The 22,762-nt window shown below is 38.5% G+C and overlaps 1 protein-coding gene across 2 annotated transcripts in view; it reads right to left on the bottom strand.

The window, feature by feature from the left end:
- Positions 1–14,534, bottom strand: part of Sur-8 (leucine-rich repeat protein shoc-2) — a 41,252-nt gene extending 26,718 nt beyond the window's left edge. Inside the window, exons 1-2 of one of the 2 annotated variants that reach the window (XM_076195072.1) lie at positions 14,362–14,534; positions 3,263–3,361 (exon numbers count right to left, since the gene is read on the bottom strand). In XM_076195072.1, coding sequence (XP_076051187.1) covers positions 3,263–3,337 — 75 coding nt within the window. In that variant the 5' untranslated portion in view covers positions 3,338–3,361; positions 14,362–14,534. The remainder of the gene's footprint in view (positions 1–3,262; positions 3,362–14,361) is intronic. The other variant, XM_076195073.1, reaches the window with a different exon arrangement.
- Between the last annotated feature and the right edge of the window lie 8,228 nt (positions 14,535–22,762).

Below are 22,762 nucleotides of genomic sequence, written 5' to 3'. Positions count from 1 at the left end.
TGGGGAAATGTATTACTTGACATGACTGGAATATACAATGACACAATGAGTAAAGGAAAACACCCGATATAAAAATAATGAATAACCATCAAGACTGAATTTATTCTTTACATCAGAACCTGAAATTGTGGATAAAATTGAATACAAGACACCAATTGGGACAAGTGACCACATATTACTTGCACTAGAACTAAAGGAGGAAATATATATGGAGAGAAATGAGAAATACAGAAAAGAGACTGGTATATAGTAAAAAAAAAAAAAAAAAAACTTGAATTTTTTTCAAAAAAGTGAGTTGGGAAAAATTCCACAATGAAGAGACGCACATGGAAGAAAAATGGAAGATTCTGATGGAAATCTGTAATGAAGGGATGGATAAACATGTACCAAGACAAAATCAGGAAAAGGAATATATTAAGTTCTGCTTTAACAGGTGAGAGAAAAAAAAAAAAAAAAAAAAAATCCTGGAAAGTGGCAACTATCTATCAATTAAAGGAATGAATATATAAAAATATACAGAGATGAAAAAAGAAATTATGAAAAAGGCATAATAGAAAAATGTAACCATCAACCAAAACTATTCTATAGATATGTGAATGGTTAATTGAAAAACAAGCAAGAAATAGCGAAACTATGCCAGGAGAACATGGAATACACAGAAGATATAGAAATGGCTGAGGTCATGAGTAAACATTTCAAATCAGTTTTCACTAACGAAAAAAATATGGCACTGGGATGAAGGGCAAGAAGTAAGACCCCCCTATGAGAAGAATAATAGCAACACGAGCTGAAATAACGGACCAAATGACGCACCCTGATGTCAGGAAATTGCATGGCCCAGATGGAATTGCAAACTACTAAAGGAGTGTAAAGAAGAATTGGTAGGCAAAATACACAAGTTGTTTGCTTAAAGAAAGAAAAATACCAGACAACTGGAAAAAGGTCAACATCGTACCAATACATAAAGGAGGTAACAAGGAAGACCCACCAAATTACAGATCAGTTTCCCTTAAAGTACTGAAGCCAAAATTTGTGAAAAAGTTATCAAAAATAGATGGACAAAACATCTGGAGGAGAACGACATACTAAACCTGAGACTGTTTGGATTCATACAGGGAAGATCATGTGCCACAAATCTGATCTGATTTTACTCAAGACTATTAAATATAATACAAGAAAGTGATGGATGGGCTGGTTGTGCTTTCCTAGATCTACAAGAAACTTTTGATAAAGTGCCACAGAAAACTATTAGAAAAACTGAAAATAATAGGAGGGGTACAAGGTGAACTGATGGAGGTCCTGCATGGAAGAATAATGAGAGTAGTGCTCAGAAAAAAAGGTTCTACTTGGGAAGAGGCGATTAGTGGATTTCTACAGGGATCAGTACTGGCTCCAGTAATGTTTGCTATTTAAGTGAATGACATGGATGAGGGGGTGGACAGTTACGTGAGCATCTTTGATGATGACGCAAAGTTGAGAAAAGTGAGCACTGAAATAGACTGTGAGTCACTGCAAAGAAATCTGAGAAAAAAAAAAAAAAAAAAAAAAAAAAAAAAAGGAACGGAGTCAGACGTGGGAAGTGGACTTCAACATTAAGAAATGTAATATAATGGAATTTGGAAAAAGTAAAAACAGGATATCAGAACAATAAAAAATCAGTGAAAAGCAAAGAAAGTGGGATTTGAAAAAGACCTGGGAGTAATAATCATAAAGGACATGTCCCCTGATAAACAAAACTGTCAGAGAAACCTACAACTTGCTGAAATCAATAAAAGTGGCATTTACTTGAATGAAGAAATGGTGAAGAAAATACTAGTCACACTGATAAGATCAAGACTGGAGTACACAGTGACACTATGGTCACCCAGTACCAAAAAGAATATAAGGAAAATTGAAAGAATCCAAAGAGCAACTACAAAGATGGCCCCTACACTTTCAGAAATGTCATACAAAGAGAGTGTCAAAACTAGTTATGACATGGAAGGAAGCTCAAAAAGGACAGTTATGGAAGAGACCTGAAAAAGAACAGCTTTCCCCACCAAGTGGTGGATGTATGGAACAAACTGGATAAAATGATAGTGTGTGCAAAAAACCATACATGAATTTAAGAACAATTTAGATACAGAGATGGGACACCATGAGTGTAGCTCCCCCTCCTGTAAGTTACAACTAGGTAAATTCACATGCACACACACACACACACACACACACACACACACACTACTTAAATGGGACAATAGAAATACAAGGGGACACAAGAAGAAACTTAAGAAGGTCAGTTACAGAAGAGATTTGAAAAAGAATAGCTTTTCACATAGAGTAGTAGGTACATGGAATAAATTGAGAGAAAACAGTGAGTGCTAAAACTATACACGACTTTAAGAAAGAACTGGATGCGGAAAGATACAACTGTGGGTCCCTATGAGCATAGCTCTTCTCCCGCAAAATACAACTAGGTAAATACACACACACACACACAGTTCAAATCTAAATATGATAATTGAAAATCAAGGATGTAGATTAAGTTGGAACCATACATGAATTTGAGTCTTGGTATGTTAGAAATTTAGAGAGTAGGAGACAGGACCCAACAACCATTGCTCCATTCCTGTATACTGTACTACAATAAGGTAAATATGTGCACACACACAAATATATACTATAAGCTTGATAGCACAGTGGTAGCATTCACAACCACCACTACAGCAGTCCAAGTTTGAATCCCGCCCAAGGCTGAAATAATTTCAGTAGTGCTGCGCTGTGAGCTGTTAATCCAACTCTTGTGGGCAGGGAGTTGGGTGTGTGTGTAAGGTCACAGCATTACCCATATATCAGTCATACATGAGCGCTGAGCTCTCATATGTGAGGGTAATAGCCTCTCAATCATGAGTACAACACGTGATCCAAGACCACGGTGAATCACATGACAATAGAATTACCCTATTGTTACAACACAATAACAAAACTACATAATTTGTGTCGATAGTTCTAATTCGTGCCATGACCTCCAAGGCTGACATCTCGTGACTTCAGCTTTCCCGAGCCATCGTGCATCATCCGAAGCCCTCGTCAACCCCGAAGCATCTTGTGCTTGGTTTCCAGAACACCCAGGTTCATTAGTAATCCCGCACATACTACAACTACCCACTCAACCTTTAATCCATCTTTCACTTGCTACCCAAAGCATCAATTTTCAAGAAAAAACGCAAGACGAGATACGTACCAACAACAAACTCAAATCACCTCATCCATTTCTACTTACCTCCCCTTTGTAGTCCGCCAGTCGCTCCGCTGCTGCCGAGTTGTCCGTGGACCGAGACTTCACCGTCTTTTTCATTCTCCCGGCCTAACTGCCTCCCATCTGTGGGAGGAACACAATTCTGGCAAATCGTTTTCAAAACTTTGAAAAGAATAAAGCCGCAATGTTTCTTCCCCCTTATAAGGGGGGTAGCTGGTCAAGACACGCACCTACTCCCCTTGTGGCAATATGCCACCACTGTAGTGTCCCTTTACCGCATATACCATCTTTGTAAAATAAAATGACTATGATTGGGTAAACCATTGTGCACGTCCATGATAATAAAACTATATATTGTAAATGTTGCCACATACTAGGATAGCCCTTATAGGGTGAAAAGCATCTGAATGTAACATTAGTGTATAAATGTACAAAGTAATAAAATATTATGTTTAATTTATGTCATGGCGGGTGGAAGTTCAACAACTAATCCAAAGAGTATTGGAGTTTGTTTTAACCCCTTCCATATGGTGACGCCTACGTAGGTGTCATGAGGAGCAAGTGGGTATGCGAGGATGCCGACGTCAGCGTCTTGATTATATTTATTGTAGTTGTACCTGTGTGACCCCCATACTCTGTAAACTGGCTTCATCATATTTTCTATGGTTATCAAAATTCACGGGTGAAAGAGAACAAGCAATAGAGCAGTGACTTTATTTTCTATAATGCGAGTATTATGACACAACATCACACATCTGGCAGTTAATGCTGCCAGACGTGCGATGTGGCCCGTATTGAGGGGGTTAATCCTTCTCATATGGACGATTACCATTCACCATGAAGTGGTAACTAACCCATCACCCGTTTCCCTCTCTCATCTTAGCTTCTTGTGGGCCGGAAGCAAGCACAACCGCTAAGATCGTCAATAAATACATACACACACCAAGAGGCCCTTCCTCCCGTTATGAAGGGAGTGACTCGCAACTGTCCAACGTATAAATCACTAAGACCTTTCCCTCATGGAGCCAGAGCTGGGTGCATGACCGACGGACAGGTAGTGCATTACCGTCACCGCGTTACCAATTTTAATTTCCTTTAGAATGATTTTGATAGAAAAAATAAAAGTATTGACTTCTTATGAATATTCTCAATAAAATAATACCTAAACCATGACATTAATATTCCCTATTCTAGATGAAAAAAAAAAAAAAAAAAAGGTACTTCCGTTACTAACGCACTACATGTCCGGTGGTAACGTGCTCAGTTCTGGAAACCGCAGGTGGGCTTACCCAGCCCCCAAAACAAAAGTTTTTGGAGAGGACGGGGCTTACCTCCTTACCTATCATGAAAATGAAGAACTATACTCCATTTCTATTTCAATTAAAATTTGGCAAAAGTTTTTCACAAAACAGAACCTTGCCACAATTTAAAGGACACAAGCAACTGAACAAAAAAGTATACGAGAGGCTACAAGTCGCTGAAACCCGTACATTATTTTTTGGGCAAAACTGGAGAAGATAGTTCAAAATGGAGTACAATAATTCACGTCTTCCCTCGTCGACTTTCGCAACTTGTCACTATTTTTAACATTTCCCTATTTCAGCTCTTCCTTGTCCACCCCCTCAAGTGCAAGAAACATAATTAGTTTTTGGAGTGCATACGGTAGAAAAGGTGGGTGCATAAATGCTACTCTAAACAATCTCCCATTATCAACAATTATATGATCTCCGAACTCCACGCAAAGTTTTACGAATTTTAAATACAGGAATACCTCATTATACAACCGAGTTGTGTTCCCAGCTGACGGGTCGCAATGCGAAAATTCGTATATCGAGGTGGGTTTTACACATACGTAAATTGGGGGGGGGAATTGTGTTCATGGGCCCTGTCAACCCCCTCCCCCCCTCAATTATTTTTTTTGCCTCCTGGGGGCTTTGATATATATGCACCCAACATTTGTTTTACCTACTTTATAGCACTCGGTCATATAGTGAGGTATTCCTGTACCCCATATCAAATACAGATATAAAACCAATGTTGCCATGATTATCAATCAAATATGATAGACTATAGATATTAAATCATTAGTTGGAGTGCACTCCTCATACAGGTTGACTTACAGTTAATAAAGGCCTTCTATATATACTACTCCCATCTCTCTCTCTTTCCCTGATCGGAGTACAGATTGCACAAGTTTTAGGGATATATTTGCGATTTTGGTGACATCACGCCAGACCCAAGTCGCGTATTATTCCTTTATGACCAGAAGCTAACCTACACACCAAAACAAATATCTATTACTTCTAGTGTTTTTAAATCTTTTTTATGGCTTCTATGACTTCGTCTCTTCTCTTTGATATCGTCTCCAGTAATAAAAGTTCTGGGTGTTGCCAACAAAATATGTAGATGCCTCCAATTCATCCAAAAGGTGTTTAAGATACTGCAACTCTCAGAGTTTGTCTCCAAATAATGCAAGATATATATATATATATATATATAATATATATATATATATATATATATATATATATATATATATATATATATATATATACATAACCAAAATAACCATAAGAGTAGAGGAATTTGTAGACAGTAGGTACTTCATATATTACATCTTCAGTCTGAAGATGTAATATACAAAAGTACTTACTGTCTACAATTTTCCATTCTCCTGTTGTTATTTTGCATTTTTGTATCATGGTAAGGTGATTGCTTGCATATTGTGTGTGCGTGTGTGTGTGTGTGTGTGTATGTATATATATATATATTTTTGCAGAAACCACCGGGAAATTGAAAAAACAGATACCGAACGTTTTCGTCTATTTAGACATTTTCAAAGGTACCTTTGAAAATGTCTAAATAGACGAAAACGTTCGGTATCTGTTTTTTCAATTTCCCGGTGGTTTCTGCAAAAATAGTTTATCACTTGTGTTCTGTGATTTCTTTGCATATATATATATATATATATATATATAACAATAATAATAATAAATAATGGGCAACTATCATGAATGCCGTGAGGCTGCCACTAGTATTGTCTTGTACTACTGACCAGATATGCTATGGCAACTCTTACCCAGGTGCTTAACCACTTTGGTACGATGATGCCTACATAAGCGTCATGAGGCACGAGTGGGTACACGAGGATACAGGCATTGGCGTCTTGTTTATACATATATACTTTTGTAGTTGTATGTTACCCCCAGATTATGTGAATTGGTTTAATCACATTTTTTGTGTTTATTATTACTCAGAATGAAAGAGAACGAGTAACACAACAGTGGCTTTATATTCTATTATGCGAATAGTGTGATGCATTGTACATATGACAGCCGATGCTGCGTGTGAGAATTTGACTCATACTGTAGTGGATATATAGTTTGCATTCTTTGTTTCTGTATTTGACAAATCTCCAACAATCGAAACTCTGCCTTCAAATGGCATTTCATTTGGTTGAACATGGCCAATTCCCCTTATCAAGAGGCCTGGATGGTGTCCCTTTACAGAGGACTTTGTAGCACAGACCTCCGTTGTAAGTAACGACGCACTAACTCGCTTGGCCAGAAAATATCCATATGGTGTTTCCTCCGCCAAAACTGTCATGTCCTGCCTTATTCAAACAATGCCCACTGTAGCTGGCGCAGGTTTTGAAACCGACGCTAGAAGTAGCATTGCCAGCCTAAACTACATCACGTAAATAAACATTATCTCGAATATCCTTTCACTTGAGCTCGCATTATTTACAAAAATGTTCAGATTAATTTTCACATAACACAGTTCATTGCACATGTTCATTGCATTTTCCAAACAAAATACTGCTAATTCACTGTGACGTAAATTCAATTCAATGTAGTAATGTCGCTCGACTACATGTGCCTCTTGACTTACAATAGGGTTTGGTCCACAGAAACCAAGTTACGAACACATTTACCTCATGTAACCTATTAAGTATACTGACCCAGGGAGGGCAGTGGGCAAGATGCAGGGATGACCCATTGTCATCCAGGAGGTGCCAAGATAAGAGGGAGGGAAGAGGGTGGAGGGGAGTGGAGTGAATTAGGGATGGAATGGGTGGGAGTGGTTTTTATGCCCTTGTTTTTTTGGCTACCTCCCTTATAACGGGAAAACACCTTGGTATATGTATATGTATGTAACCTATTGAGCAAAGCTTCCCAAAGCCTAACCAAGCATAAGATATATTCATGAACCTATTGAATCTGCAGATTTCTACTTCGAAATATACAACTTTTGCACCCTTGTAGTCCAAAAATCTTAAGTTGTGCCATCACAAATCATGGAGTGACTGTATATATAATATTCACACAAAATACCTGACCAAGGTTTGGCAACCTACAGCACACGACCAACATCCAGGTAAACAATGACACCGTTAGAAATTGTCAAAATAAAGAGGTGCTCCAGCTTTTGCCTAAAGACATACATAATTTTTTTTCTGTAATTTGAGCCATCAACAAGACCCATTACTCCATAATCACAAATATCAAATATGTATAAAATAAGAATGCCTTCTGTGTTCTGAAGGGATGACACGTCCCCGTGGCACAGTCTTCCGTCTCCTTCGTATTATTTTTTAGCAATAAACACACACATACACCAATAACCCATTTCTTCCCTTACAAAGATCACACCCGTCCTCTCTATACCAATGCCACACCCATCCAAAAACCCAGGGTGATGTAAGTGAAGTGTTCATGCGGATCAAAGGCTTTAACAAGGGTGATCCAAACAAGGTCAGCATATTAAAACAACAGGGCAGGACTTGCAGTAATGGATTTAAACTGGACAAATTTAGATTTAAGAAGGAAATAGGCAAGTATTGGTTTACTAATTGGGTGGTCAATGAATGGAATAGACTTACTAACCACGTAGCAAGCACTGAAACTATCAGTTGTTTTAAGAAAGGGTTAGACAACTTTATGGATGGGGATGACAGGTGGTGATGGATATGGAGCTGCCTAGTGTAAGCCTCATGGTCTCTTGCAGTCTCCTTCATTCTTATGTAATTACTCCCATCTTCACACATCATGGACGTAGGGTCATCCCTGTCCACCATCATATTGACCAGAGCTGGGTGCATTGCTCTTTAGTTTGGCCACAGTTAGTGCTCCCACACTATTAAAGCAACATAGGTGCCGTTATAATATGTGGCCTACAAAAATTTTCTTTGGTATAGTATGTGGCGTACCAGACTTTAATAGTTTGGGGGGCGCTAACCGTGGCCAAACTAAAGAGGAACGCACCTAGGAACGAGACCAGTTCTGATACTGATTATGTCTAATGCAATACAACAAAAGAATGTCAATAGACAAAACGTCAGTAATAAACGCTTCACTTCCAGTCCATGTTTCCTTTGCTGTGTTTATGCAAGACACAGTGCCGTCACAGAAGGATCCTACGTCAAAAGTCAGGACAAAAACATAAAACATAATGTAGCTTAGATTAGCGTTGCACAAATTTTACCGACTACATACAATATCCAATATGCTAGATCAGCATTTCCCCCAAACTTTTCCAGTTTGTGGCTCCTAACATGACTTCTCCCCTTCATAAGCCTTCCAAACATGTACCCGTTTTCTACGTGTCAGATAAGTTATTTTAAAAACTGAAAGATTAATTGCAGCAGACATCAATAATTCTATTTGTCATTAATGTGGGTACCCACAGTTTGGAAACCCCTGTGGTAAACGACAAAAGATACATCTGGTAGTACCCAAAACAAAATCTTTATATATATATATATATATATATACACACACACACACTAAATGTAGCATTATATACAAAGGTGAGCTGCATCTGCCAGAGAATACATATCCACAACGACAGCCATCACTTCTGACCTAAACACTTGGACTGTTGGGGCAATGGTTGCCAAACTGGAAAGAGGGAAGAACTCAAACCCGTAACTACAAGGAAGCAAGACCCTGCTTCCAATCGCACCACCAACACGGGGTAGTCGCCAGAGCTGGGCATGTTCCCGTCAGACAGGTAGCACATTACCGAAAAATCTGGGGTGCATTTCCGTCACTGCATCACTGATTTTAATTTCCTTAGAGCAGTGGTTCTTAACCTGGGGTACCTGTACCCCCAAAGTGAGGTACAAAACCTTAATCCTGGGGGTACGAGACATGATAGCCCCAGTGCAATGGTACTGTATATTTACCATGAGAAATCATAATGTGCATTCACTGTATCCTACAAACTGACATTTTCAATTTGAAAGAAAAGTACCTTTGTTCAGTAATACATATACCAAAGGCTTTCTTCACCCCTTACTCGGGAGGTAGCCAAAGGACAAGGCACAGAAACCACTCCCACTCATTCCATTTCCTACATACTTCCCTCCCCTCTACCCTCCCTCCTATCTTGGCACCTCCTGGATGATGGGTCATCACTGCATCTTGTCCACTGCCCTGGGTCAGAAGCAGTGTTGCAAGACACAGCACATCCACAGCAAGGCCGCTTCATTAATTCGGCGACCCCCCCCCCTCTCCGTCCCTTCATGCAGAAAAGAAGACGGGGAGAAATCCCTTCAGGCTTCGTCAATTTATTTCTCATACATACTCCCTCACCCCCATCCCCCACCCACTCCCCCTGACAAACAAACATACATACATACATACATATACCAAGGCTTTTTCCCCCTTACAAGGGAGATAGCCAAAAAGAAAAAGGCACAAAATCATTCCCACCCATTCCATCCCTGAATACACTCCACACCCTGACAAACATATGAAAAGGATTAGTCATGTAAACCTTGCTGAGAATTTTTGTATATATTATATATAATTATTGTATATATTCCATTACTGAACTCCTAGAAGTTCAGTAATGGAATATATACAATAATTTCCCAGCAAGGTTTGTATCAGTAATCCTTTTCATATGTTTGGATTGTAATTATATTGGATGGGGGTACGAGAAAATTTTCTAAGATAATCAAGGAGTTCGGACACTGAAAAAGGTTAAGCACCACTGCCTTAGAGCAATCCACGTTACTGGATACGTGTAAATGCACATACACATATGCAGATTTTTCAGTAACGCACTACTTGTACGGCAGTAACATGCCCATCTCTGGTCATCACTACGTCAGTCTAGCATGAAAATAATTCACTTAACACATTCATAAGAACATAAGAACATAAGAAATAAAGGAGACTGCAGAAGACCATAAGGCCTACACTAGGCAGCTCCGTATCCATCACCACCTGTCGTCCCCATCCATAAAGTTGTCTAATCGTTTTTTAAAACAACTGATAGTTTCAGCGCTTACTACGTGGTTACTAAGTTTATTCCATTCATCGACCACCCTATTTGTAAACCAATTCTTGCCTATTTCCTTCTTAAATCTAAATTTGTCCAGTTTATACCCATTACTGCGAGTCCTGCCCTGTTGTTTTATTATGATGACCTTGTTTGCATCACCCTTGTTATAGCCTTTGATCCACTTGAACACTTCTATTAGATCACCCCGCACTCTGCGTCTTTCCAGAAAGTGTAAGTTTAGGTGCCTAAGCCTCTCTTCGTAAGGCAAATTTCCGAGTCCTTGTATCATTTTGGTCATTCTTCTCTGTACTGATTCTAGTGAATTTATGTCCATTTTGTAGGACGGAGACCAAAACTGTACCGCATAGTCAAGGATGGGTCTAACTATCGCTAGATAGAGTTTAATAATTACCTCTGCACTTCTATTTGTTACCGTCCTAGCAATGAAGCCTAATGCTCTGTTTGCTTTATTTCTGGCGCTAATGCACTGCTTCCTGGTTTTAAGGTCCGGACTCACCAGAACTCCCAAGTCCCTCTCGCACTCAGATTTTTCTAAAAACGTGTCATCTAAGTTGTATCTATTTTCGGGGTTGTGTAGCCCTACGTTTAACATTAACGAGAAACCATGATGTCTGTCAACATCTGTTATCACCCACTTTTTTCCCGCAACCCCGTCAGCTGATAAAGATGACCTGCTTATTAACATGTACATGAAAATTTTGAAGAGCTAAATAGGCTAAATTTTTAGAAGTGCACACCTACATGATATAGCAACAGAAAATTAAATAATAATTTGGCAAATTATAATATATCAATATAACATGCATTATTCTTGGCTGAAGTCAATAACAGAAAAAGTTTCTAAAAGCTGCAACCAACCAAACATAGCCAATTTGACTACTTGAGATGCCATCTTTGTTTTGGTAGAGGTGGAAGTCAAAGAAAATAAAGTGTTATAAATTCATCTATTCTAACCTAACCTACCTAATCTAACCTGCTTTCAGTAAAGCAGTACCTGTAATTCTAGAGGTCACTAGGTTATTGTCGTCATCATCTTTGACCTCCAAATCTATCAAAACACAGATGGTGTCCAAAGGAGTTGATGCAACTGTTTCTGCAACTCTCTTCTCTTCCTCCACAACCACCAAATACAAGCCTCCGGAAACATATTCATAATCATATCACTCACCGCTCCATTAACACACTGAAAGACAACACACTGCTGCATGCCAGACCCCCTGATATCCACCCTTCTGAATCCTCTCTCCCACGTAAGGACAGAGTCCACTTGGCCAGACTGCGATGCGGTCACCACCCAGCACTTCTAAGCTACCAGAGGAGGCTGGACGACCGTGTTGTGAACAGCTGCCCAGGATGTAACACTTCACCCCATACCATACAACACATAATGGAAGACTGCATTATACACAATCATGCACGCAAACAACACAACATACACTCTATAAAGGATTTGTGGGAAAACCCAGTCTCGGCTGTGGCCTTCCTTGGGGAGACGGGACTGCTCGGCCAGACAGACAGTCTAGGGAACTACAACAACAACAACAACAACTGTTTCTGATATTGATTTCCACCAAAAAAACTATCTATGAGTGGAATGGGTGGGAGTGGTTTCTATGCCTTTTCCTTTTTGGCTACCCCCCTGTGTAAGGGGAAAAAAGCTTTTGGTATATGTATTGATTTATTGTACATTGATGTTTTATAATTTACAGAATAAATTTTCTAATGCTATAGTGCATAGATGTGCACTTCTAAAAAAAAATACCCTAAATAGATACTGATATCAGAATCCTCTGGCTTAGCCATGCAAAGAAGAGAGACAACAAGTACATCGATGAAAGGGTTCTAAAAATAAAGCCACTGGGCAGAAGGAGGTGTGCGAGATTAAAGATGGTGTATGGATATATCATATATGAAAATATGGTATATTTCTAGAAGTGCACACCTATGCAATATAGCATTAGAAAATTAAATATTAATTTTGTAAATTGTAATACATGAACATAATATTTTTCTTGGCGGAAATCAACATCATAAATGAAGTCATTTCGACTCCTTTAGACACAATCCTTGTTTTGATAGATTCAGAGGTCGAAGACAACAACTACAACCCTGATGACCTCTAGAATTACATGTAAGGCATTACTAAATGCAGGTTGGGTAGGTAGGTTAGGTTGGAATAGTCAAATGTATCATACTTTAATTTCTTCTGCCTTTACCAAAACAAAGGTGGTGTCTCAAGCAACCAAAATGGCTATGTTTGTTTGTTTATAGCTTCTAGCAACCTTTCCTATTAATAATTTCCACCAGGAATAACTCATATTACATTGGTGTATCATTATTTACAAAATTATTTAATTTTCTATTGCTATAGTGCATACATGTGCACTTTTAAAAAATTACCAAAAAATGTATAGAAAATATGCAGGCTGTCAGAGCGAGTAAGGGCGACCCAGTGGACAGGAGGAAGATCTGTCGCATTGACTGCTTACACAAATAGTCAGAAGAAGATTTTGTGACTAAGGAATTGCCACGGTGACAAGCAAAACTGCTTGGCAACAGCCGATATAAAAAGAAAATTACTACGAAAAGCAGATGGCATTATTTGTACAATAGCAGCAACATGTTCTGTAGCTACGTACTATATATCAGTACTCAAATTATGAAGCCATTTTGGGATCAAATCATATGTTCATATTCTGGATACACGAAGTTATGCCATTTACTTCTATCTGCTTCAGTAAAGTAATTCGGAAACCAATTGTTTTGAAAATTTACATTACAGAAAAATCATCCATAACATGAAAATCATACAGAAAAAATCCAACAGGCATCTGTTAATATCATTGTACGTGACCTGACCATTGTGTATTCGAGATAAATCTGATAACAAATCTTCAACGTAGCAATACCAAGATAATCTCAACGCAAGTTTTATCAGGTCAATTCCACATAATACATGCATCTATGCACACAGTATGGGAAAACAAACATATGGGCAGTAACCGGCACTTGACTATGGTAAAACTCGAAACGAAGAAATCAACAACGTAAACCAACTGTCCTGTAGCCGAGTCCACAGTCGACAATAATTCATAAATCTGTCGCCAGACGGAGAAGTCATCAACGACCCCAACTGGGAATCTGATGCAGTCCATGAGGCAATACGGGTCGATGGGGGGGGGGAACGGTCACAAGTTACCTATCTCAACCTCGCAATGAAAGACAACACCCTAAACTCCTGCATCAGTGTGCACAGATTTCCCCAGATCCCGTGCGGGACTCGAACCCCGGCCCCGCCCTCCGTGGATGCCCTACCAAGCCCTATGTACTCCTCGAGAGGCCTACAGGCTGGGCGAAATAAAACGACCCAATTTCTTCCCCTGGCAGAGGGGAAAGGTGGGGCTTCCAGGGCCATTTTCTACTATAGACATCCACAATATTCTACGCTACCCCCACGAGAGGGCCGCAGGAGGGCCAGTGTGGCCCAACCAAAACAAAAAAGACGAGAATCTACGGTCTTGGCTGGGAAGACTTGGGCGCGGATTGTGCCTCGTCTATTTACTTCCAACTCGTGGCGCCCTCTCTCTCTCTCTCTCGCCCGTCGCCTACCTACTCGGCCCTGACTGTGTGCCTGTGTTGTGGCCCTGCAATGGATTAGGGATTTGGAGGACTTGTCACCTGCTCCTATACCAGTGTAGAAGCATCCCCCCCCCCCGTCAGCCACCTGCCTCCCTCTCATCCCACTAGCAAAATAGACCGAAAGACTACCCCTCGTATTTACCTTTGCTCACCCACACTCAAGCACTCACCTCATAATTGTAAACAAGGTTCCATAGTGTTGCTAGGCATGCTGAGTGGCCTTGGGAGGAGGGAGAGGTGGGAAATACTACAAATGGCTTGAAAAGTGGCCTTACGAACAGCTCTACTGACTGTTTTCCGTGGCCACACCAATGTCTACCCTGAGCGCCATCAGAGGCTCTTCAGTGCGCATTCACACAACGTCATGGAGAAAAAACAAACACTATTTTCTATGGATATGCATTTATGCACTAGTACTTGTGCTTATCACTCAGATATATTAATATTGATCTTGCGTTATTAACTAATATTCTTTTATCAGTAGCACAGATGTGATTTAACAAGTCATAATTCCCCTCCGTGTTTTAATCATCAATGGCAACAATTCACTGAAGAAAACTAAAGTCTTTTAATATTTACTACAAAATTCCAAAAATATATGCACACTTTCGTACACCACCTGCTTTGCAAGTGTACATAGTACTGCACAACTTTGTACTACAGAACGTTGTATTTGCACTCATTTTCTGTAGAGCCAAGATAACATTAGGGGGCGAATACACGGGAGAGCGAGTAAGTAAAAGGTCCTCTGTTTCCGACGTGAAACGACGTCCAAAAGTGCAAAACCCGGGGGTAACGTGCCAAATAATTGCCAGTTAGTTACATTTCTCAAGTGGCAAAGAAAGGACTCGCTTGTTGTGCTAGGGTCATACTGAGCCCTTCACACGGTCCTGACCGCTGAACCCGGCGGTTGGGGGGTGGGGGTGGGGTGGGCAGTTCAAACTCTACGGAAAACCAGTCTTTTCACAGTTATAATATGTAGACGAATATTCTTCGCCATTAAATCCAGTCTGATTTCTACTCGTAGGCTATGTGTGCAGATATTTGATATTTGAACCCAACGGAGCGTTTTTCATGATTAAACACAATCGTACTTGTTATTCTCATCGTCATCGTTGTTATTATTTTTATTGTTATCATTATCGATATCATTATCATTATTACTATTATTGTTATTATTATTAATATTATTATTATTATTATTATTATTATTATTATTATTATTATTATTATTATTATTATTATTATTATTATTATTATTATTATTATTATTATTACTATTACTATTATTATTATTTCTACTATGGGGAAGGGTTGTGTATAGATAAGGCTGTGATGCATAAGGGGGGGTGGGGAATGGGGGGTGAGGAATTATGTGTGAGAAAAAAATTGATGCAGCTCAAAGGGATTTCTCCCCGTCTTCTCTCCTGCATGAGGGGACGGAGAAGGGAGGGGGGTCGCCGAATTTATGAAGCGGCTTTGCTATGGATGTGCTGTGTCTTGCGACACTGCTTCTGACCCAAGGCAGTGGGCAGGATGTAGGGATGACCCGTCATCCAGGAGGTGCCAAGATAGGAGGGATGGTGGAGGGGAGTGGAATAGATGGGAAATGAAATGGGTGGGAGTGATTTCTATGCCTTTTTCTTTTTGGCTATCCCCCGTGTAAGGGGGAAAAAGCCTTTGGTATTATCATTATTATTATTATTATTATTATTATTATTATTATTATTATTATTATTATTATTATTATTATTATTATTATTATTATTATTATTATTAATATTATTATTATTATTATTATTATTATTATTATTATTATTATTATTATTATTATTATTATCATCATCAATATTATTATTATTATTATCATGATTATTATTATTATTATCATTATTATCATTATCATTATTATCATTATTATTATTATTATTATTATTATTATTATTATTATTATTATTATTATTATCATTATTATTATTATTATTATTATTATTATTATTATTATTATTGTTATTATTATTATTATCATCATTATTATTATTATTATCATCATCATCATCATCATCATCATCATCATCATCATCATCATCATCATCATCATCATCATCATCATCATCATCATCATCATCATCATCATCATCATCATCATTATTACTATTATTATTATTATTATTATTATTATTATCATTATTATTATTATTATTATTATTATTATTATTATTATTATTACTATTATTATAATTATTATTACTATTATTTAAATGCACAAAATGGAACTGCGAAGCCCTTTCTTCCTCGTACATAGGCATGACGACTATGAAGCTGGAATCCAGACTGGTTGGACACAAATACACAGGAGCCCCAAAGAACCAATCTTTGACATCACACGGATACCACATTACATGAGAAGAATTAGAACAGAACACGAAAATCTTGGAAACCTGCATGGACCCGAGAAAGTTAAAGATAATCGAGGCCCTTTTATATCAAGGATAAAAAACCCAACTTGAATATACAGGCACTTGATTTACTAGCGCTACCCAGTACGAGAACACAGGGTAGGCCAGAAGCATGAGGAGATGATTTATGCATAATTTTAATCTATCATGTGATCTCCCCTAGTCAAATAATTTCGCGTGATCAAATATCGCACTTTGATGACATTTGACACACTCCCTGAAGAAGGCTCAGATGAGCCGAAATCCGGATCGGAGAATATGTCCACCTACGCACGAGTTCTACAGAGTGTAGACCCGGCTACACGGCGATTAGCGAGATCTTTAGAAAGTATCTCCAAGAAAATTATTAATGCAGAAAACAGCATCACCTTCAACAAAATTTGATTATTACTATTATAATTATTATCATTATCAATATAATTTTCACTATTATTATATTATTATTATTATTATTATTATTATTATTATTATCATTATTATTATTATTATTATCATTATTATCATTATTGCTATTATTATTGTTATTATTACTATTATTATTATTATTATTATTATTATTATTATTATTATTATTACAAATATTATTTTATTATCGTTATTATTATTACTATTATCATTACTATTATTATTATTATTATCATTATTATTATTATTATCATTATCATCATTGTTATTATTATCATTATTATTATTATTGTATTATTATTATTGTTATTACTATTATTATTATTATTATTATCATCATTATTATTATTATTATTATTATTATTATTATTATTATTATTATTATTATTATTATTATTATTATTATTATTATTATCATTATTATTATTATTATTATAATTATTATTTACTTTCTTCCTAAACACTGTACTTGCTATCATCAACTCTCTAGACACATCTCCACCATCAACTCTCCACTACGATTCTTTCCTGGAACTCCACATTTCCCAACCACTCCGTCAATTGGTTCATTTCCTACCCTAGCATTAAGGTCTCCCAATACCACTACACTGACGTTCCTCCCTAATCCCCCTATGCACTCATTTAAATCTATCCAAAAAGGCTCCCTTTCTTCTATGCTCTTCTCACTACCAGGCCCATACCCACTTACAAAAACCCACATCTCCTTTCCCAGTTTCACCTTCATCCACATCCTTGAAGAAACCTCCTTCCACTCCACCACACGCTTACCTATCTATTTAATTAGTATAGACACCCCTTCTCTCCCTCGTCCTCTCTTCACTCCTGATAACCTCCCACTTACACTCCCAAACTTACACTCGCCCCTCCCTCGCAACTTAGTTTCACTTAAAGCCAACACATCCATCTTTCTTCTCACAAACATACTGCCTATCTCTTCCCTTTTACTCTCATCTGTACCACATCCACGCACATTAAAAGACCCAAACCTTAGGGTGCTCGTAGACCCTCTTATGTCTTTATTTTTATTTTATTTATTTATTTATTTATTATTATTTTTGTAATGTCCCCTGTGGGTCTAGAGGGACAAGGATGCCTAGTCCTAACCCCCGTCCCGTTTTTCTCGCCTCTTACGATTCAAGTGGAAATTCTTGGTGGCAGTATTCTTTTCCCCCCACCACAGGGTAGGGGAAAAAAGGAAATGAATATTCAGAGAAATGGTACAGGACAGTAACAAGGGGTTAGGGGACAGCATAACGGAGGGACAGTAGCAATATAATAAAAGTGTCATAATTTCCCTGTGAGCAGAGTCCTCCTTTATCACAGACAAAATGATGTGTGACTCATGTCAGTAGGGGCGCCCCATATAGACCCTAAAGTATCAACTTCATGTTACTTTACCACAATAACGTGCAGCCAGTACGCCAGCCGGTGATAAGTACACATAAGTACACATGGGAGAGGGTGGTGGATGGAAGGGTGGCAGATAGAGTGTTAATGGACTATGTAGTGGTAGAAATAGAATAGAATAGAAAGCGTTAAGGATGTATGTGTTCTAAGGGGAGAGAGTGGGGGAATATCAGATAATTTTCAGGTAGTAGGTAAGTTGAGAGTGGAGAACAGGTGGGGAGGGAGAAAAAAGATAAAAGGTAGGGAGGTGCTTAGAGTGAATTGCTTAAATGAGAAAAAAAGGAGGAGTACAAGAAGGAGTGAAGGATAGAGCAGAACTAAGAGTGGAGGAGGAATGGGGATGGTTCAAGGAGGGAGTCATAAGGTGTGCAAAGATGGTGTGTGGAACAAGGAGGACGGGAGGAAATAGAAGGAAGGAAGGGTAGTGATTGGTGGGATGAGGAAACAAAGAAGGTTGTAGAAGAGAAGAAGCGAGCTTTCACAGATTGGTTACAAAATAGGACGAGGGAGTCATATGAGAGGTACAAAGAAAAGAAAAGAAAAGTAAAACAAAAGGTAAAGGAGGCAAAGAGGAGAGCAGATGTGAAATGGGGTAAGAGTATGACGGAAAATTTTGTAAGTAATAAAAAGATGTTTTGGAAAGAAATTAAGAGAGGAAGAGAAGGCGAATGAAATAGAGAAGAAAGGTAAAAGGTACAGATGGAGAGATGATGATGGAAGAGAAGGCAGTGAGAGGAAGATGGGCAGAGTATTTTAGGGAGTTGCTAAATGTGAAGGAGGATAGGGAGGGAAGGGTAGTCGCAGTGGGAAGTGCTAAGAAAATGACTGTGATGAGTGAGGAAAATGGAGGAGAAATAAGGAAGGATGAAGTGAAGGCAGTTGTTAAGATGATGAAAGCAGGTAATGCACCTGGTCTGGATGTTTGTCATGCAGAATGTCTAAAAAAGGAAGTACAGTGATGGTGGACTGGCTAGTGAGGTTATTTAATGTTTGTTTAAGAGAGGGTAGAGTGTCGGAGGAGTGCCTGTGTTCCATTTTACAGGGGAAAAGGGGACAAGTGTAAGTGTAGCAGTTTCAGAGGGATTAGCTTGTTGAGTGTAGTTGGGAAGGCTAATGGGAGGGGTCTTGATTGAGAGGATTAGGAGAGGAACAGAGGGAGTAATTGGTGACGACCAGTGTGGGTTTAGAACAGGCAGAGGTTGCGAAGATCAGATTTTTGTGGTAAGACCTATGTGAAAAAGCTTTAGAAAAAGGTAAGGATGTATTTCGGGCTTTTATGGATTTGGAAAAGGCTTTTGATAGGGTAGACAGGAAGGCACTGTGGGAGGTATTACAGATATATGGGATAGGAGGAGAGCTTTTAGGAGCTGTCAAGAGTTTTTATGAGAGTAGTAGAGCTTGTGTCAGGATTAGACATGGAGAGAGTGAGTGGTTTGAGGTAAAGGTGGGACTTCGTCAGGGATGTGTTATGTCACCCTGGCTGTTCAACTTATACATGGATGGGGTGGTGCGAGAGGTAAATGCAAGGGTAGTGGGTCAGGGATTGGAGATGGTTAAAGAAAATGGAGAAAAGTGGGAGATAAGCCAGCTGTTGTTTGCGGACGACACTGCGCTTGTAGCAGGATCAGAGGAGGGATTGAGAAAGCTAGTGATAAAGTTTGGGAAAGTGTGTGAAAGAAGAAGATTGAAGATAAATGTGGGCAAAAGTAAGGTGATGAGATGTACAAGGGGAGAGAGTAGCAGCAGACTGGAAGTGAGTATTAAAGGAGAGAGACTGGAGGAAGTGGATAGTTTTAGATACTTGGGTGCGAACGTGGCAGGAAAGGGAGGAGTGGAGGTGGAGGTGGAATGTAGATTGAAAGAAACGAGTAAATACCTTGGTGGATTTAACCTGTTAAGCGTCACCCTCCGCGACCATTGGCGCTTTGGCAGCGTCACCCTCTTTCAACTTCAGGACGCTTATTTTTTCTATTACTCATTTCTTACGAACAATTTTGCTTTTGTTTTATCGTTTTTGTATTTTTCAAACAACTTATTTGTCTATTTTGACATAAATGTACATATTTCGTCAATGTTGGAGTAATGAACAAATTAGGGAAAATAATTTTTTTTCTTTTTATTTAAAAAATGTTAAATTCAATGACAAGAAAATGGAGAAAAGGACACACACACACACACATACACACACACAATGGAAAAACAAGAGGTCATGAAAAGAAACTCAAAAAGGACAACTACAGAAGAGAACGGAAAAAGAATAGCTTCCCACACAGAATGCTGGATAAATGGAATAAATCAGATGAAAAAACAGTGTGTGCAAATACTATTCACGATTTTAAAAATAAACTTGATGCTGAAAGATACAAAGACGGGTCACTACGAGCATAGCTCCCTTCCCGTATAATACAACTAGGTAAATACATACACACACACACGAAAAATCCAGAAAAATGAAAAATTAATTGTTCCTTTTTGTAATATCTCAAGGAAATATAATTCCATGAAAAACGCTCACCGTGTACTGAAAACGTTTCTTTGCTACCTTCTAGCGAGCCACCAAAAGTTGTCACAAACTTCAAGATGCACTCAGAATGTTGTCAGATGATGTTCCTATAGTTTTCTGTACATGTAAACGTGATATGAAATCGGAGACAGCTTGAAAGGAATTTTTAGAATTGAGAATGGTATATACCGTTGATCGCAATTGTGAAAAAAATCGGATACCGGCATAAGCAGTTGGAGACGCTTAACAGGTTAAAAATGTAATGAGAAATAGACATTTGGGAATGGATGCTAAGAGGAGATTGTATGGAGTGATTGTGCCAACAGCAATGTACGGGGCAGAAACATGGAACATGAGAGAGGAAGAGAGAAGGAGTTTGAATGTGTTTGAGAAGAGGTGTCTGAGAAGTATGATAGGGGCATAGACCCCTTAAATAGAAGGACTGGTAACTAGCGCTCTCGGGGCACGGAATTTGGGCCCCACTAACAGTCCACCGCTTTATGATGTTAACCCGTTACTGATGTCATAAACCTCTTAGATACTGAAAAGGTATATGTTTTACGTCTCCCTCTCTCTCTCTTTATATTTATATATATATATATATATATATATATATATATATATATATATATATAGATAGATAGATAGATAGATAGATAGATAGATAGACAGACAGACAGATAGATAGATAATCCAACATTCCATCGTGAGAGGGTGTGTTATATAGGGTGTGTTATACTCACAGTTCCACAGGCGGAGGTTCGTTACAAACGTAGTGCTGCACGTGATGTGCACGCGGTCGCTGAGAACTGAAGTGGTTTGTTGCTCATTTTCTAGCGATTTTTCGAAAAAAAATTCGTGGGGGGTGTCTTTTCCCATTGTTTCGTTGACGCGCTGAATCTAGTAGTAAGAGGGTGTGTTATATACTTGTAATCTTGTGATACAACTTCGAAGTATCTATCTATTTATCTATTTATCTATTTTCCATTTCAGAGTTTTCTGCTGACAAACAGTGCCGAAGAAGTGTAGTGTTTATGGTTGTCGAGGCAACTATGGAAATGAACCGTACACCAAAGTAGTATCATTAGTTATGCTCAAAATGCTTCTGGTGATTCCAAAGTTCTCGCAACGCATGCTTTGGTGGTTGAGGTTGTCTGCCATCATGGTGGCCCTAAATAGATATTAAGCATTAACCCTGTTGCAAAACTTGATTCGGATCAACTCAAGGAACTTCTACTAGAAGCTTTTGTAGTGGTTAACAAAGCTGGTGGAACTATAATTTCTTGTGTATGTGATAATTGCAATACAAATGTTGCATGTTATGTTAAATTGGGTGGCCCTGGTAAAGTATTTATAGACACTATCAATTCTTATGCCTTTCTTGTGTTTGACTATGTTCATTCCTTTAAAAATATAAGAAATAACTGGATAACTGTGCATAATAAGGAACTTTCATTCACAACCGATGGAAAAGCATATGTTGCACGATGGAAAGACATCAAAGCACTGTACAATGAAGACCGGAAAAACAAAATCCGTCTTACCAAGATAAGAGACACAGCTGTTTACCCAACTCCTTGACAAAGCGTGTCTTTTGTTTGCCATATCTTCCACGATAAGACTGTTGCTGCTCTTTCAACTCTAATGGATAAACTTGACATTAATGAGGGCACCATAATTTTTGTCGGACTTAACACTAATTGGTTTCACATGATGAATGTGAAAGATCGGTATTCTGGTATCAACATGCGTGATGAGTGTCGTCAAGCGTGGACC

This window comes from Oratosquilla oratoria, chromosome 12 (genome assembly GCF_046742065.1).
Source record: "Oratosquilla oratoria isolate Oo_2021 chromosome 12, ASM4674206v1, whole genome shotgun sequence".
Classification (NCBI taxonomy): domain Eukaryota; kingdom Metazoa; phylum Arthropoda; class Malacostraca; order Stomatopoda; family Squillidae; genus Oratosquilla; species Oratosquilla oratoria.
The sequence above is the reverse complement of the archived record's forward strand: the minus strand, read 5'-3'. Positions and strand labels throughout refer to the sequence as shown.